This window comes from Rana temporaria, chromosome 4, assembly GCF_905171775.1.
Source record: "Rana temporaria chromosome 4, aRanTem1.1, whole genome shotgun sequence".
Taxonomy (NCBI): Eukaryota; Metazoa; Chordata; class Amphibia; order Anura; family Ranidae; genus Rana; species Rana temporaria.
The window spans coordinates 309,695,236-309,715,161 of record NC_053492.1 but is presented as its reverse complement, the minus strand read 5'-3'; the positions used below and the strand labels follow the sequence as shown (position 1 = coordinate 309,715,161).

General features: G+C 42.8%; 1 protein-coding gene across 1 annotated transcript in view; it reads right to left on the bottom strand.

The window, feature by feature from the left end:
- Nucleotides 1-19,926, bottom strand: part of UST (uronyl 2-sulfotransferase) — a 437,794-nt gene that overhangs the window by 132,084 nt on the left and 285,784 nt on the right. The window contains exon 4 of the mRNA XM_040350590.1: nt 15,241-15,320. Within this exon, the coding sequence (XP_040206524.1) occupies nt 15,241-15,320 (80 nt within the window). The remainder of the gene's footprint in view (nt 1-15,240; nt 15,321-19,926) is intronic.

Sequence of the window (19,926 nt, the reverse complement as noted above, 5' to 3'; positions counted from 1 at the left end):
AACGTAGGACCACCTTTTTATAATTTAATTAAGGTTGAACACAGAGCAATCAATCAAAAAGTTGACAGATAATGAAAGTATCATCATTAGAAGTATTAATAAAGGAGGTGACATTGTGATTCAGAACAGGGTAAACTTAATTATTGAGGCAAAAATAATTCTAGATAATAAGATCTACTGCAGATGCAACAGAAGATTTTTTGAAAGAGTTCATTATTTTTGTCGAGGATACCTTCCAGAAGGGCATGATCATACAAAATTTGAAAATATTTCTGATTATCAAAAAACCTAATATACCTACCTCACTTCTGCCATCTGCCGAAGATCCAGAAATATCTATTCCAAGCATCAGGACAAACAATTATTTAAGGTATTACCTCTCTCACTTCCAATCTTTTACAATACATTAATGCTCGGCCACATCTATCATGTGTCTGTGTTCATCCTCTCTTTTTCACTTTTTTCACATCCCCCTGTCCCTGATCTGCATCCCATCTCCACCCCATTTATGATAATCTACTTTGTGGCTTCTCTCGCTGTCCCAGTCCTTGATCAGCTCAAGATCTACCTGCAGTATTGCACTGGCAGTACTGCAGGCAGATCTTGAGCTGATCAAGGACTGGGAAAGTGAGAGAAGCCTCAAGCAGAAAGAAAGCCTTCTCTGCTTCTCCCAATATCACATAATCAACTGTTGCTTCTCCTTCCACCACATCTCCCTTTATCATCCGCTTTTACTCTGCCTTTTCCCACAGTGGCCCATTCTCAGCAACCTCTCTGCCTTCTATACACTCTGTCTCCGTTTTAATGATAATCATTTATGCAAATGAGTCAGGTAACTAAGTTATCGCATATGGTAAACATTAGTGAATCGACCCCAGTGTCTCTGCAAAAGGCAAATCCTGACCCTCTTAGGCTGGGTTCACACTACGGTTTTCCCGTCCGTCAGCCGCATACGATTTCAGTATTGAAAACGTACGGGCCCGGACGGGAAAACGTATAGATAGAGAATGCATTGCAAATCGTATGCACTCAGATGCATCCGGGTGCGTACGATTTGCTGGCAAAACGTTTTTTAAACGTACGCAAAACCGTGTTCAACCACGGTTTTGCGGTCGTTTATAAAACAGTATGGCAAACGCATACGTTTTCCTTTAACATTAATGTTAATGGAAAACGCACATGTGTGCGGTTCCATACGTTCCCGTCCGTTTCAGCCGCATACGGTTTTCCATATAAATCGTATGCGGCTGACGGACGGGAAAACCGTAGTGTGAACCCAGCCTTATACTCATTGATCCTGCACAGCCAACAACAATATCTGGTATTCCAAGCTGGGTGAGCATATCAACTGCTCCCTGGAGATTATGCCTAGGCCTAGCAGCCAACCACTAGGCCTGGGCACTTTCATATGGCCACGGGTGTTGCATTATTGCTCCTTCAGGTTGCTAGTACAGCCATATCAGTACTGGCTGCAAGATGTAAAGAGCTGTGAGGAGACACAGATGGGATGAGTATAGTGGATTTGGAAATACCCTTTTCAGAGACACTGTTCCTCTGATGACGCCATTAGAGTGACATGTGTCAGAGATGTAAGCATGCTTGTCGATGGTCAAAAGGCCTGCTTTCTCACAAATGGCTGTTCTATCTAACATGCACTGATGGACATGGATCAATACTTTACATGGAACATCTCTACAACAATGGCCTCAGATTATAATCTTCCAGGTGTGGCTTTCGCTTTCTGACACACTCGGATCCCTTTGTATCAAGCTGTCTATATCCCATCTGCTGTGAGTTTCTTTACAGCAACAATTAGCGTGTGTCAGTGATATGGGAGTATCGGCCCCATAGCAAAATCTTGCAGTTGTGGTAGTTTAGACTAAATACTGGATGCATCTGAATATATGTTATATATGAACTACAGGCACATTAGTTGTTCCTACAATATATTGCATTGCAACATAACAGCGTGTGATACTACATTTTTGCTATAAGAGGAAATGTTTGTTTTATTCTTGAATTGCATATCTACGCTGCAGCCTTTGATGAGGCATTAGGCACATTTAGATATTGGCCATACAGGAAATACAGACATAATAGTGTTCCTATAATTATACTGCAATGCTACATAACAGCATGTGACACTATAGAATTGCTGTGGAGGGAAATATTTGTTCTAATTTGGAACAGTATGTGTGACTTGCTGCTGTGATAAAGGCACATTGCCCTTACCGATTTATGTGCCCCATCATATATGCATTGTTGATTCAATTATTTGCCATTGTTCATCCACGATTATGCAAAGGGATTGAGTTTATATATATATATATATGAAAAAAAAATGCTGCGCTTTTTTAATAATGGCATATGTGCCATATTAAAGTGACAAAAAAAAAGTGTTTTAGTGTATATATACTCTGAATATGTACCCTTAATCAAATTAATAGCATATAATCAAACACCATTCATGCTGTCTTATTAATCCAAACACATGCATTAATGTATAAAGTGACCCAGTGAACTAAAAGTGCTATGTGCAAAAAATGATACAATAGAAGAAAATCTTGTGAATCAAAGATAACATAATTAGATAATGAAGTCCATTCCAAAAATAGTCCAATCTTGTAACGGTGATTCAAACATGTTTTCGTGTCTACACAGGTCCTCCCCCCTTATGTGTATACACTCACCTCAGAGCGTGTGACCTCACAATTAAGTTCAGTCAGTGCATGCATATGAACCACCCCTGGGTTCAGTGTTAGTGATGGGACCCTTGGCTGCGCTGTCTCCACATCCATATAAAACATATATATTACTTGATAGTGTGATACCCTTTACATTTGTTTTTATATTTATTGATGAACAATAGCCCCTCTCCAAGGTACTTACATTTGCCAGGTGCTTCAGTGCACCACTCTACAGAAAGCCAAATCGCCAAAATAGTGTGTCCCTCCGTCTTGAGACAGACCAGCTGTCTCCTGCATCGTCCTGTCCCCTCCCCTTCTGAGGTGAGCGTATACACATAATGGGGGAGCACCTGTGTGGACACGAGAACACGTTTGAATCACCATTACAAGATTTGACTATTTTTGGAATGGACTTCATTATCTAATTATGTTATCCTTGATTCACAAGATTTTCTTCTATTGTATACATTTTTGCACATAGCACTTTTAGTTCACTGGGTCACTTTACACACTCATGCATGTGTTTGGATTATTATTAAGATAAGATGTATGATGTTTGATTATATGCTTTATGTTAATTTCATTCATGGTACATATTCAGTGTGTATATGCACTAAAACGCTTTATTTTTTGTCCTTTTATTAGGGCACATATGCCATTATTAAGATGGCGCAGCATTTTCTTTTCATATAAATTTTTTTTGCACCGTCTTATGGGACGCGATCAATGTTAGCAGCTATCCGGATAGGAGTTGATACTGTATATACTGGCGGTAGCTCGCAAGATTTAAATTTTTTTTCTTTGGGATTGAGTTTATACTTTGAAATCTCTGCATATTCTTAAGTCTGATGTTTCAGACCTCTAATGTACATGTGAAGAAATATTTCTGTGCACAAATTGTATGTGGTCCATATACCATAATCAAAATTACATTTAAGACAATATTTGCTACAACATTTTCTTTTTTCAACTACTATTCAATGGCCAATTCTTCCATAGCTGATAGCTGTGAACTCCTTTTATTTGTGGACAAGAGAACCATGCACTTTTTACTTTGATAACTAGATATATTATCTAGAACTGATCCCCAAATATAGCACATACCAACCGAATAATATAGTTAATCAACGTAAACGACCATGTGCAATTCAATTGTTATGTGTGTAGTGCTTCATAATCAGTAGTTTTGTTCGAAAATGTGTGCTATTTTTGATTAGTACAAAGTTTACTATTACTCTTTGGTAGCAAATAAGAAAAAGAGACATATAGCTATGATCATTAATCTTTTCACTGTCAGGTCCGTACGGCATACAGACCTACAGCACTGTTTCCAGCTGACTCGGTCTGTAACGCTGTATGGACCTCATTTCACTTCAGTGACCATAAACTTATACCTATAGCTCTGATTAGTGGATTACAATCTGCTGATCAGTTATTCACCTCAGAGGTGCCCCCCCCCCCCCCCCCCGGCTGACACTTCCCGGTCCCCAGCCTCTCCACCTCCTACCGCTCCCCTACCTCTAATAAAGCTTTCCCCTGCTCTTCTTATCTCTTTCAACCCCCCCTTCGCCCCCAGCACCAATATCCTCCCTCACACCAATCCTACCTCCCCTTAACAAACCCAATCCCCTCCAGCTACCCTTGAGCTGCCGGCTTCCCTCCTCTGCCTCTCCTGCTGGCTTCAAGCACTGCAGGGGCTTAGAGGGGAACAAAATATGTCCCCCCACGCCATTCCGTTCAACCTCCCCGTCTTTAGTTTTTACATTATCCCTTTATTTATTTATCATCACTTTTATTCCTATTACAAGGACTGTAAACATCCCTTGTAATAGAAATAAGGATGACAGGTCCTCTTTATTGAGACATATTGGATTTAAAAAGACCTCAGATCTCTCATTTACCTTTAGCAAAAGAGAAGAAAAAAACATTTGTTTTGGCCTGAAAACCGAAAGTGACGTCAAAGGGCGCTCCGGTCCTCAATGGGCATAGAGACGAGTGGGGGCCATCTTTCCCTCACTTAGTGCCCGGCTATTGGCTGCATCGGATCGCACCTCTCTCACCGCTTCTAAAAGTGATCCTGCAGTGAATCCACCTATGGAACCACCTTTCTCTTACACAGAACCGCCCGTAGTAAAAAACTATACTGGAGTTATGGCAGCTAGCATTTTAATATGGGACGGTCGGCAAGTGGCTAACATCCAGCTTCTGAAAGGATACAATCTGATGCAGGGAGTCCAGGTTACAGGCCTTCCCTGTGCCCAGAGAGCTGTGTTCCAATCCCCTGGGGTCTAATGGAGCACTTGGCTGTAAGACTTTAAAAGTGCATCACAGATATGAGCAGGAGCACAGGTTCAGGTACACATTTTTATCTACTTGCCACTATTATTACTAGACAGGCAGTTCCATTGTATATTTCCAATGTACTTTGTAGGGTTGTCCTGATACCACTTTTTTAGGACTGAGTACAAGTACCGATACTTTTTTTCAAGTACTCGCCGATACCGAATACAGATACTTTTTTTTAAATGTGTCCCCAAATGCAGCCATGTCTCCCCACAAATGCAGCCATGTCCCCCCACAAATGCAGCCATGTCCCCCACAAATGCATCCATGTCCCCCCACAAATGCAGCCATGTCCCCCCACAGATGCAGCCATGTCCCCCCCATATCCAGCCATGTCTCCCCCATATCCAGCCATGTCCCCCCCATATGCAGCCATGTCCCCCCCATATGCAGCCATGTCCCCCCCATATGCAGCCATGTCCCCCCATATCCAGCCATGTCCCCCCATATGCAGCCATGTCCCCCCCATATTCTGCCATGTCCCCTCCCCATATCCAGCCATGTCCCCCCATATGCAGCCATGTCTCCTGCCATATGCAGCCATGTCTCCCCCCCCATATCCCCCCATATCCAGCCATGTCCCCCCATATGCAGCCATGCCCCCCCCATATCCAGCCATGTCCCCCCATATGAAGCCATGTCCCCCCATATGCAGCCATGTCTCCCCCCATATCCAGCCATGTCCCCCATATGCAGCCATGTCTCCCCCCCATATCCAGCCATGTCTCCCCCCATATCCAGCCATGTCTCTCCCCATATCCAGCCATGCCCCCCCCCCCCATGCAGCCATGTCCCCCCATATCCAGCCATGTCTCCCCCCATATCCCCCATTTGCAGCCATGTCTCCCCCCATGCAGCCATGTCTCCCCCCCATATCCAGCCATGTCCCCCTTACCTGCATCCCGCCGACTGGTTAATACGCACGGGGAACATTACAGCTTTCATTTGAATAGCTGTAATGATTCGCGCCGCGCTGCGTATAGACACTTCCCCTTGCTCAGGATTGGTCAGTTCACCCGAGCAAGGGGGAGTGTCTATACGCGGCGCGAATCATTACAGCTATTCAAATGAAAGCTGTAATGTTCCCCGCCCATATTACCCATTCGGCGGTAGCGGGGATGCGGCGGGACGCGGCGTAACAGCGGCTTGATGCGGCGTAACGGCGACGCGGGGGTGGTTTGCAAGTATTCTATTTCGGTATCGGGGGTATTTGCGGGAGTACAAGTACTCCCGCAAATACTCGGAATCGGTCCCGATACTAGTATCGGTATCGGGACAACGCTAGTAGAATACTTGATTGTTACCGAATTACTGCCATCTTGCGACTGATCTGATCTACACCAATTCATAAATATATATGTAACTGTGACATCCACTGTATTCTTTCTGTATGTTCTTGTTACCTTTCTTTTTATATAATATAGACTGTTAATGTGGAAAATTAAAACAAAAGTTGATTATAAAGAAAATAAATAGAGCCCAGTGATTGCATTCATTACCACATGTTGTGATTAGAATACAATATTTGTTGTGATAAAGTCTTTAAAGTACTTGTTTTGGACATGCACACCAAGCCTCCTTCTGGAAAGCAAGTCTTAGACCTATGAAAAATGTCCTGGCATTCATAGACCTCTGCATTGCCTTTTTAGACCATTTGCACATGAAATTATAATACATGCTTCCAGGTGTGTTTGGAGCTCATTCCTAAATTCACCTGGGAGGCATGTAATGATTACCCATGGCTCAATCTACACCATGACACTCCCCTACAGTGTGTCCAGGGGCATTTAGCCTAGCTTTGCTTATATTCATTTACTTTTGTTCCCCATTGCTGAATGTCCTTCTGCCAGTACAACACACAGAATTGCAACACACAGAACTGAAATGATTACAGTGGTGTAATAAATGAAAGTACTGGGGGTTGTGAGATCAATAAACCAGGAAAAGTGGGAGGCATGGCACATGAAGTCATTGGGGGCTGAGGGCAGTGACACTCCAGTAACAATCAGTGGAGACAGAAGAGGAGACAAGAGACAAGGCAGGGGAGCAGCAGGAGAGGAGACAAGAGGAAAAGAGGGAAGTAGAGGACACAAGGCACAGTGAATTTCCAATAATGGTGCTTATACAGAGCCTCATGGGTACTCCTAGAGCATGCTGGGCTTAAAACAAAATATGACTTCTGGTTGCTGGGCAGGAAAACTGCATGAAAAGATGGCCCTACAGGTCATCAGTTTGGAGCTACAAAGGAGGTGCTATAATTATTGCTCTCACTACAGTGTTTACGGCGATATGCAACAAGTGTATCACAATCATCATTTTCATGTGTAGGTGCCCACGATGTGTGCATTTACGTTTGGATATGTGGGGGTGGGGGAGGGCTCAAATTTTTGGGGGAGGGATTTTATGTGCTTGGGAGTAAATATATTTTTTTACAAAGTGGAAAGTGGAAGTAAATCCATTAAAGCGGAGTTCCGGCCACAATTTCACTTTTTAAATATAAATACCCCTGTAATACACAAGCTTAATGTATTCTAGTAAAGTTAGTCTGTAAACTAAGGTCCGTTTTGTTAGGTTGTTACAGAATTTAGACACTTTATAAAATAGAAATTGACTGGGGCCATCATGTGTGCATCATGAAGCCAGACTGTATGACTTCCTGGATTTCAGCCTTGCAAATCTCGCACATGCTCAGTGCTGCACAAGCAGTGTCAGATCAGGTTTCAGCACCTGTGCTGTCCAAGTCACATGATTCTTTGAGACCGGGGAATGCACAGACTTCTGCAAAGTTACACCCACTACATTCCCAGGAGTCTGTGCGGTGCATTAAGCACCTAGGTGCAGGAAGTGGGAAGATTAACTATTCTGCCTAGCAACAACACTTTGAAGGCATCTAAAAAAAAAAAAAAAATTTGTAAAGGACTAATGACATTTTTTTTTAAAACTACTGATGTAATGTTATATTTATGGGTGGAACTCCACTTTAAATTAACAGTTTCACAAAACAGTTACGGTAACTGTCACATGGTTTGTGCTCTCAACCAAACTGCCAAACCATCCAATGGCTGGTGTCATAACTGATCACATGTGCAGCATCATGGCAGTTGAAGATTCCTTGGTTGCAAAAAAATTTTAGGTGACGTCTCACCTGGGCTCCAAAGAATCTAATGCTGTGCAGATTGCACTGCATTCAATTATTTACCGGCTATGCTGGCTGGGGTAAGTGAAAGGGGTACCTAGAAATGTGTTTTTTTTTTCACTTTACAATTCAATTTTTTTTTTAGTATTCGTTTATCTTACACTTAGAAAGGTATGTGTTTCTGTTGCAGTGATCCAAATTGCTAATACAGTAATAAACTGCATACAAATTATTTATTAATGTACATGATGTATACATAGATACAACAATGTGTCTGGGTACATGTAAAATATTCGCTGTTACTCTATTATAAATAAATCTCTTACTGAGTTAGGACTAAAGCATAACACAATAAAACATATTATTACACTTACTACAACCCTGTTAATATATAGTATGTCATTTGAACAAAATTCACTTCATAAAATTTTGGGTGATAGCATTAGCGTACCTGATACATACTTTTTTTTACTTTCAAAAGTTTTTAGCAGGATATGAAAAGAAAAGAAAAATAGTAAGGCTAAAAATCTTAACGCAGTACCTTTATCCTAATTCTCAAACCTCTATCATACCAGATTCCAGGATCCCAGTGAGACCGTCCCAGCACCCCAAGTGGGCATACACTGTGCTAGGACAGCCACCCTGTGACCCCGGAGTGTAACCGTCATCATGGGCCAACCATGAACTTTGTGATTGTAAGAGTGGTTTAGGTACCTAGCCTATATGTCTCGATGGGGGGGGCCCATGACCCAATTACCAAGAGGTAACTAGTCTACAATTTCAATTCGATTGTAGTGGGGGCCATAATACATACTTAAAGGAGGAGGGAAGGGAAACAGAACAGAAAAGAGAATAGAGGGAGAGGAGGAAGAGCCAATCAGCAGGGCGCAACCCAGCCGTGCAGAGTAACTGTGTGTTTGTTATGCCAGAATCCCCGGGCGGAGGGCAATGCCCATATGATGGGCCCAGTGCTCCAAGGTGGAATCAAACCGATCTTTAGAATCAAGCAAAATGCTCGTAAATTTTTTCAAGGAACATGATCCAAGAGATTTTGTTTTTGGAGGCTAAAAAGGAAACCCTGGGCTGTTTCCAAGCCTTAGCTATCGTCAGCTTGGCACCGAACAAAATGAAGTGGATTAAATTGCGGATGAATTTGTGAGTCTTGGGATAGAAAGCATTAAGGAGGGCTACCTCGGGAGTTCTTGGGATCTGAAGGTCTGTCACTTTAAGAAATAGATTAAACATCCTTTTCCAGAAAAGCCTAATTTTGGGACATTCCCACCAGATGTGGGTCATTTTGCAACCTCTGAAGCAGAGAGGGTTCGTGGAGGGATACATGCATGCTAATTTGGCGGGGGTGAGGTAGCAAAGTCATCACTTTGAGGTTAGCTTCAATTAAGGAAACATTCCTTATCCCCTTGTAGGCTCCAGAAAAGAAGGACCACCATGTTTCCAGATCCCATTGTATTTGGCAATCATTTTCCCAAGCTGTCATAAATGGGGCTTTGCAGACCCGTCGGGCAAGTGACTGATAGATAACAGATTCCACCCCTCTGTTCCGTGGCCTGTCCGCACCAAAACTCGTAGGCTGTGAAGAGAGGTGGAATGGGTTTCCCCTTCCACATTTTGTGGAGAAAGTGTTGTATCTGGCTAAACCTGAAGTGTTCCGAGGTCGGGGTCCCTAGCTGTCGCTCTCAGAATTTTAGAGTCAATGGTCCCGAGGCCGTAAAAAATGTCAGATTCGATACAACTCCTTGTCCAACCACCATTGGAAGGATTTGATGTCTCGGCCCGGGGTAAAGTCTGGGTTGTTGAAGATGTGGGCTAGGGGACGACATTCAGAGGTTAGAGAAGTTTCGATTTTCAGCCTGTCCCATAGGGAGAGGGTTTGCGAAAGGATAGGGGAGAGTACGGGGGGTCGTTCTCTGGGGGAGACCCATAGCAAGAAATCTAAGTATGTGGAGAGTTGGGCAAGTCGTGCCGCCTGAAAATACCAAAGCAGTCTTTTATTAATTATGTTTTACGCGTCGCTTCCAGGTCAACAAGAAGAAGGGGAGGGCAGCAGACGCATGTCTGCTCATCTTCCTCCCCTCTGCCCTTTGGCACAGACCATGCCAGTCCCAGGCCCACAGATGGCAAGCAGTGCCCGGGAAACATGGCGGGGCGCGCCCGTTACCAGGGAGGTTTGGAAGCAAATCAGTGGCCACTGAATCAATTTCATCTGACAGCCTGCAGTTGGCATGTCAGATATACACACACGCCCAGTGGCTTCAGTCATCGGTAGTGTGTGTAAAACTCTGCGCTGTCGCTGGCAGCAAAAGAGTTAATGCGGGGGCATCTAAACACTAAAAAAGTGATCTATGTTTAAAAAAGGTCCCCCTGTAAAACGGACAGATGGACTTGATCAGAATGCTGTGTAAAAAGGCCCTAAGAGCACACTCATTCAATGGATGTGTTAATACTAATTAGGTCTACATACACAAGCAGAAAGATAAAAAGTTTGACAGATAGATGAAGCCAATCGCAGTAAGGGGCAGGCTATTGTCAGGAGCTTAGGGTACCATAGGTCTTCTTATGATTGGAAGTCATTGGGATGAGGAAGTTGGAAGGTACTTCCTTTTGCTTCCCACTCCAGCAATGAAGGCAGAAAAGTGTGCAGGAAAGATGCAGAAACTGGTGTGAATACAGGAAGAGTCAGGCTGCCTATACCAGAAAAAAAAAAAGGTAAGGCTGGAATTCAGCTATGAGTTTGAGCATCATAGATCATCAATGCTAGGCAGTGATGGTGTATTCATTATCTCAGAATACATTTTTATTGCTTACAAACAATTGTGATTAGAGTTACTGAGATTACTGATATATTTCTTCACATTATTAAGGCCTCACACTGGCACTTCTGTATTAAGCTTTGTTTTAGTGTGTGTTGAGCCATCCTCCCACACAACCAGGACTCCAGAAGAACACAGGGACTGCAGGGAGCCTGTGATTCCATCATCAGGGTTGCAAAAAGGTCAGTTTTTAAAACAAAGAGAAGCTTATTAAAAAAAAGTTTTGTCATGATCAGAAAGGGAAGGGCGTTTCAGGAAAATTGTTTATTTATGACATTAAACTTCAACTTTAAGCTACTTGATAAAATGGATGTGGAAGATGCCAGGCTCAAAGTAACTGTGTAAATATAGGGGGAATATATTTCTTCATAAACAAGCTTACAAAGTTTAAAAAAAATATAGGCCGAATAATCCACATCCAACATTTGGATATTTTTTTCTTTTTACTCACCTCTTAATGCCTGTTGCTATGTGGTCCCTTGAAATCTTCCTCCTTCCTCTCCTTGGCTCCTGACGTCACTTCCCTCTGCGCCTCTGCCCGTTACTGCTCCTGGGAGATGGGTGTCATCATTTCCCAGGAGTCAGTAAGCAGCGCCGAGGGCTTTGTTGCCATCACAAAGGGGCGGGCACTTCCAACGCCGTTGCTCGTTGTGATGGCAACCTAGTAGTTGACGGCACTGCGAGAATGACTCAATGTGCATGATCGAGGAGAGAACGGGCAGTGCTTGCTGCTTGCTCAGCAGCACCGTATACCGGAACAGGATGCTTGTGGGCTTCACATACCCACAAGAAAAATGAAAATGGCCACCACTGCATTATCAAAGTTCTTTTAACAGATAAAACCGGACATTGGGGGACAAATTATACAGAAGACCTGAGTGTTACAATGCCATTGTAAATGCTTGTGAAAGGTTTAAAAAAAAAATATTGATTGCAGTTGGAACTCCGCTTTAACAAGTATCCTGTTTTGTTTTGTTTGCATTGCATTCATTCGGTAAAATGTCAACAATTCCTGCCAGTTCCCTTGCTTCTCTATTTGAAGCTGACTACGCTAGGCATGAGAGCACCTCCATTCCAGCGTGGTCAGTTTTCCACCTGTGCTAGGATAACAACCTGCCTGATCTCCAATGATCAGAAGATGTCAACACCTCATCCCTACCCCCCACACTGCAGTCACAAATGCAGTTACAACCCTAAATATAACATTACATCAGTAGTTTTAAAAAAATGTCATTAGTCCTTTACGAATTTTTTTTTTTAGATGCTTTCAAAGTGTTGTTGCTAGGCAGAATAATTAATCTTCCCACTTCCTGCACCTAGGTGCTTAATGCTTCCTAACCTACACCGCACAGACTCCTGGGAATGTAGTGGGTGTAACTTTCCAGGAGTCTGTGCACTCCCCAGTCTCAAAGAATCATGTGACTTGGACAGCACAGGTGCTGAAACCTGATCTGACACTGCTTGTGCAGCACTGAGCATCTGCGAGATCTGCAAGGCTGAAATCCAGGAAGTCATACAGTCATGATGCCCACACTTAAGATGGCCCCAGTCAATTTCTATTTTATAAAGTGTCTAAATGCTGTAACAACCTAACAAAACGGACCTTAGTTTACAGACTAACTTTACTAGAATACATTAAGCTTGTGTATTACAGGGGTATTTATATTTAAAAAGTGAAATTGTGGCCGGAACTCCGCTTTAAAGTTATTCATTGTTAGCACCACTGTCAGTGGTAAATGGTTTGTCTCAACACTCTAAATTGCTACATTTGCAGGAGAGCTTGTTCCATTGAAAAAAAAACATGATTTACTGGCTGGATCACCAGATGAAAATAAAATAAAAGAAAGATGTAGCCATTAGGGTTGTCCCGATAGCACTTTTTCAAGCCTTTTTTTCTCAAGTACTCGCCGATACTGATTCCCGATACTTTTTTTTTTATGTCATGTGTCAGTATTTTTTTTTATTTTACAATTTAAATATTTCACAATTTTTTTTTTTTTTTACAATGCTTTCTTGGGGGGGGGGGGTGGATGTGTCAGTGTGTTTTTTATTTTAATATGTATTATTTTTTACAATTAATTATTTTTATTATTTATTGCCATTTTTTTTCTTAGCCCTGTTGGGGGGCTTTGGTGAGATATCAGGGGTCATAACAGACCCCTGATATCTCACCTTTGAGACAGAGAAAGGGACTAAGGACACAGATTCCCCAGTCCCTTTCTCAGCTGCACTGGAAATGAATGGACAGGAGACAGAGGCTCCTATCCATTCATAAACTGAAGCATTGTAAACACAGTTTACGATGCTCAGTCATATGAATGGACAGAGTCAGTGATCACTGATTCTGTTCATTCGGAAAAGGTAGGAGCCGGGTTTAGCGGCTCCTACCGCCGCTCTCCATCCTGACAGAGGGGGCTGAGGAGGATATGGAGGGGGACACAGAGCACGGAGGGGGGAAGCAGCAGCACGGAGGGGGGACACGGAGCATGGAGGGGGAGAGCAGATCAGGGGACAGCAGCGGCACGGAGGGGGAGAGCAGAACGGCAGCGGCACAGAGGGGGAGAGCAGAACGGCAGGGACACGGAGGGGGGACACGGAGCATTGAGGGGGGAGAGCAGAATGGAGGACAGCAGCGGCATGGAGGAGGAGAGCGGAATGGCAGCGGCACGATGGGGGAGAGCAGAACGGCAGCGGCACGGAGGGGTGACACGGAGCATGGAGGGGGGAGAGCAGGACAGCAGCAGCATGGAGGGGGAGAGCAGAACGGCAGCGGCACAGAGGGGGGACACGGAGCATGGAGGGGGGAGAGCAGAATGGAGGACAGCAGCGGCACGGAGGGGGAGAGCAGAACGGCAGCGGCATGGAGGGGGGACACAGAAGCATGGAGGGAGAGTCAGGTATCGGTAAAGTATCGGAGCATTTTCCCTGAGTACAAGTACAATCGGGACAACCCTAGTAGCCATGACATCTAAGAATTAGTAAGCTGCGATTTAATAAAGGTTTACTTTAGGGTTTATTACCGCTATAAAGGAAACATAACAGAAAATTTAATTACTGTATATACTCGAGTATAAGCCGACCCGCGTATAAGCAGAGGACCTAATTTTACCACAAAAAAAAAAATGGGAAAACGTATTGACTCGTGTATAAGCCGAGGGTGAGAATGCAGCAGCTACTGTAAGCGGAAAAGAGGGTCAACAATGCGATCCTCCTTGTGCTGTTCCATGATAATAGGGAGAGGAAAATGTTCTTGTAGTTCAAATAAGGAAAGCAGCCTAGTGTGACAACCATTGTCTACGCCAAAGATACAGTAGAGTGAGTATTCATTGTAACCCTAGGACAGGTGGTGTATCACTGGCAGGATTGCCAGATGAATAGGAAAAAAAATACTTTAATGCTACCAAAACCCTCCCTGATAATATTAGGGTGATTTTACCATTGACAGAATGACCCTGAAGCAAAAACTCTTGGTTTCACTCACTGATCTTCTTAGGTGAAATGTGCTTGGAAAAATAAAACATACTCATCAAAACACAGCATACAATTTCTCAAAATAGTGCCGCCTGACCTCACCGTGCCTATTGCAGAATCCGATCTATGTACCCGAGTCCGTGCTCCGTGTCCGTGTTAAAAACTTGCGCTCCTCCTTGTGCTGTTCAGTGATAGGCGGAACACTCGGTTTCCCAGCAAACACTGTGTTCAGTATACCACCCATCATGGACGCCCTCTCGTTCTCTCGTCTATCACGGTTAAGAGGCTGTCCGTGATAGGCAGAACACTGAATACAGTGTTTGCTGGGAAACCGCCGCTGTACCGCCTATCACGGAACAGCACAAGGAGGAGCGTGAGTTTTTAACACTGCACGGACTCGGGTACACAGATCGGATTCTGCAATGGGCACAGTGAGGTGGCACGGCAATGGACTCTGACTCGAGTATAAGCCGAGGGGGGTCATTTTCAGCCCAAAAATGGGGCTGAAAAACTCGGCTTATACTCGAGTATATACGGTAATTGGTCCTTACAAGGTCTAATACAATGTGACAGTTCTTCTTTAAATTTTAACAAGCAGCTAACAGGCAGATTGGCACCTCCTTGACCATATGCCTGGGAGGGTAGAGAGTAGAATATGGTGTAAAAGAATTATCCTTTTTTGTAAAGAGCTGTAAAACGTACTACAAAAAAACGAAATAAGTGCATAAAATAGTTTTCTTTTATATAATTCAATCTTACTAGCAACACAACTTACCTTGAAAAGTTAAGAAAGTGAACATGTCGAGTAAATAAATAAGGTTGCTCAGCAGTACTAATGTTCTTTATCAACTCCATCTAGAAATAGAGCAAATATTAAGGTTTTAATTAACTCAAGGATATATAAAACTAGAATATAACTTAAAGTGGATGTAAATCTGATTCATGAAATTTGACCCAAGTACATATATATGTAGTGTTTTCTTATCGCTCTCCAAAGCACTAAGTCCTGAGTCTTTCTGCTGTTTCTTTGTTCTGTTATCAGCATGATAACTTCTGACAAGTTCTCTGTCAACCAAGATAAAACCAGCCTGAAATTTGTGTGGAGGGAAGTTGCTAAAAATAGATTAGTAGTAATGGGCGAACAACCAATGTTCGAGTTGAACATGAGTTCGACTTGAACTTGAAGCTCATCCCTACTCCACATAGGTAGAAGAACAAAGATACTTTTAGACAAAAAGGTTGAACAGAAGGCTTGGACTTTTTAGGCATGACCAAACAAATTATATAAAAATATAAATTTTATTGTAAACATAGAAAGTCTATAATTTTTTTTAAATCCACATTTATAAATCAAATATGAAAAATAAAGTGCAGCTTACTTTATATAACCAATAAACAACTGCATGGAAACTTGGAGATGAATGAGATCATTCCATTATAATGATGGATCCAGGAGCATAGTTAATATAACGGGAAAGCAATGAAAAGAATGTTCTAGGCTCTACATGTTACGCACCTTGCGCTTCTTCAGGAGCATCAAAATGATAGATAATGTGGAGTTATAAGAAAACTGTTTAAAAACAGATTAAGGTGCGGCAAACAGAACTTAGGGCGGCTGGTGGGGGAGGAAGAGGGGGCCCTACATTCTGTTCTGCTCTCCGAACAGCGAACAATTTGGGTTGTTCGCGGCAAATTCTAAAAGCCGCGGAACACCCTGTAAAAGTCTATGGGAGAAATCTAAAGTGCTATTTTTAAAGGCTTATATGCAAGTTAATGTCATAAAAAGGGTTTGGGGACCCGGGTCCTGCCCCAGGGGACATATATCAATGCAAAAAAAGTTTTAAAAACGGCAATTTTTTCGGGAGAAGTGATTTTAATAATGCTTAAAGTGAAACAATACAACTGAAATATTCCTTTAAATTTCGTACCGGGGGGGGGGGGGTGTATAGTATGCCTGTAAAATAGTGCTTCTTTCCCGTGCTTAGAACTGTCCCTGCACAAAATGTAATTTCTAAAAGGAAAAATAGTCTTTTAAAACCACTTGCGGCTATAATGAATTGTCGACTCCCGGCAATACAGAGAAAAGGCATTAAAAGTCATTGATACAAAAAAAAATTAAAAATGCGTGGCGGTCCCCCCAAATTCAATTACCAGGCCCTTCAGGTCCTCTGATGCAACAGGAAACCTGCGTTACATCAGAGGGGGACGGGGTCACCCGCACATCACTGGGAAAGCTTGGGTTTCCCCTTGCGTCACAGGGGGAAGGGGCCATGTGACGGGTGGCCCCGCCCTCAGCTACATAAGAGCCGTCACTGGCTCCCGCCGCAACATTCCAGGGGTGTCTCTGGTGGAGACATGATGTGCTACGCTGCTGACATCTCATCATTGGATCCTGGACCTGGATGAAGAGGAGATCATCTTATCGCTGGACGCCGGAGAGGAGATCACCCATCGTAGGATACCGACAGCATTGGAGCGGAGACCGAGAGTAGATTACCACCGCTGGAATCTTTTTTTTAGTTTTATTTTTTTATTTTTAATAAAGGACTTCTTTCAACGGTGTCTGTGTGTTTTTTTTACAATTTGTTACACTTTCTTTGTGAAATGGTAGGGGTACAATGTATCCCATTACCAATTCACATAGGGTGGGGGGCAGGACTTGGGGCTCCCCTTTGTTAAAGGGGTCTTCCAGATTCCGATAAGCCCCCCGCCCGCAGACCCCCACAACCACCGGGCAAGGGTTGTGGGGATGAGGCCCTTGTCCCCATCAACATGGTGACATGGTGCTTTGAGGGGTCACAGACCCCCAAAGCATCCTCCACATGTTGAGGGCATGTGGCCTGGTACGGTTCAGGTTCCTGCGGCTTGCCAGGTTGCGTGCTTGGATAAAGGGTCTGGTATGGATTTTTGGAGGGAACTCCACGCCATTTTTAAAAAAAAATTGGGGTGGAGTTCCCCTTAAAATCCATTCCAGACCTGAAGGGTGTGGTATGGATATTTGGGGGGAACCCCACATAATTTTTTTTAACTTTGGGGTGGAGTTCCCCTTAATATACATACCAGACCTGAAGGGCCTGGTAATTGAATTTGGGGGGATCCCCACGAATTTTTTTTTAATCAATGACTTTCAATGCCTTTTCTCTGTATTGCCAGGAGCTGACAATTCATTAAAGCCGCGAGTGGTTTTAAATTACTTTTTTTCCTTCAGAAATGACAGTTTGTGCAGGGACGGTTCTAAGCACGGAAAACAAGCGCTACTTTACAGGCATACTATAAACCCCCCCCCCCGGTTATTGTTTCACTTTAAGCATTATTAAAATCACTGCTCCAAAAAAAAACGTTTTTAAAACTCTTTTTTGCATTGATACATGTCCCCTGGGGCAGGACCCAGGTCCCAAAACACTTTTTATGACAATAACTTGCAAATATGACTTTAAAATTAGCACTTTAGATTTTTCATGTTCGAGTCCCATAGACTTTAACGGTGTTCGGATGTTCGAACAAATGTATTGCCCGTTCACATGTTCTGATGCAAACCGAACTGGGGGGTGTTCCGCTCATCCCTAATGTGGAGTGGGGGTGTGTGCCTTTCCTCCAATCAGCTGTCTTGGCTGTATGCCAAGAATCCACTCCCAGTGCTGAACAGGAAGAGAAAATCTCTAACACGATGTGCACTTTCTAAAGAATATATAAAGCTGAAGACACACAGATATACAGGTAAATCTTATATAGGGAGATTTTTTTCATCTCTTTGTATCATGAGGCTATTCACTTCACTGGGTATATGCGAGGGTTTACATCCACTTTAACATTTGGCCAGATATGTCTGTATTTTATATACTAGTTGAACTTTGCTATTATTAGTACCTTCATATTTCTGACAAAACGGATACCATAAAGCCCCTTACACAAGAGGCGGCTCCGTTGCAGTCTGCCTGATGAGCGGGGAATCTGTTTGCTGATCCCCACTGAGTATGCAGATTGCTGGTCCATGTCCGCTCTGCTTTTGCAGAAGAAAAATAGATACAGACACAGCCTGCTCTTCTCTATGGGTGGTCGGATGTAAACATACTGCCTGCCCGTTTACACCCGACTACACCATCCAATTCGATCTGCTAGACAGAGGGAACAGATTTCTATCAGTCTGTTTTTAGCAAACAGGATCGGATTCTGTGTCGGCAGACATGGACACATGTTCATTGACACCAGCTGCTCCACAAAGGAGACTGGATGGTCCTATCGGGTCTGCCTGAAAATTTTTCATACGGGTGGCCCAATTGGCTCACCCGTGTGAAAGGACCCTTAGGCAGAGCTGGATTTATTTTAATTTAGCAGCTTTTTTTAAATGCCGCAAACACTCCCAAAGTTTGTATAGACTTGAAAGAAAAATGCAAGAAGTACTTTCAATAGTTTGATTATCTATGTGGCCTTCCCTGTTATATCAGCATTTTTGGAAAGATGTCTTGTCTAATATACAGACAAACATGAATAGACTCAAAGGACTATAACAACCACAAAAACAAAATATCTAAGTTGGATGAAAGCTATTGGGGTCCCTGATAACACTTCAGTTGTGTAACCCCATGTATAATTAGTGTTTGCATACATTTTATTTCAAGAATACTAATGCTTAGTACAGATACTGCAGTAGTAGTAGTAATAATAATAATAATAATAATAATAATAATAATAATACAAAAAACACTTTTTGTCAGAAATGTAGTTAAAAACGATTTAATTGACACTTTATAAACAGTCATGTGAATATGTACACCCCATTAAAACTGTTTTTCAACATATTCGAAAAAGCAAACATCAGACCTTTATTCAACAATGCCTACAGATAAAGTTAAAATACTTGATTAAAAACAGTATAATTCTCCTTTTTAATCATTTTTTCAACAAAAATATTAATAGATGTGATGGCCCCTGTACAAATCATTAGTAAGACCTCATCTGGAATATGCAGTTCAGTTTTGGGCACCAGTTCTCAAAAAGGATATCAGGGAACTGGAGAAAGTGCAGAGAAGGGCAACCAAACTGATAAGAGGCATGGAGGAGCTCAGCTATGAAAAAAGATTAGAGGAACTGAATTTATTCACTCTTGAAAAGAGGAGAATAAGGGGGGATATGATCAACATGTTCAAATATATAAGGGGTCCATATAGTGAACTTGGAGTTATTCACTTTACGGTCAACACAAAAGACAAGGGGGCACTCTTTACGTCTAGAGGAAAAGAGATTTCACCTCCAAATACGGAAAGTTTTCTTCACAGTAAGAGCTGTGAAAATGTGGAACAGACTCCCTCCAGAGGTGGTTCAGGCCAACTCAGTAGATTGCTTTAAGAAAGGCCTGGATACTTTCCTAAATGTACATAATATAACTGGTAAAGTTGATCCAGGGTAAATCCGATTGCCTCTCGGGGGATCAGGAAGGAATTTTTTCCCCTAGTGTAGCAAA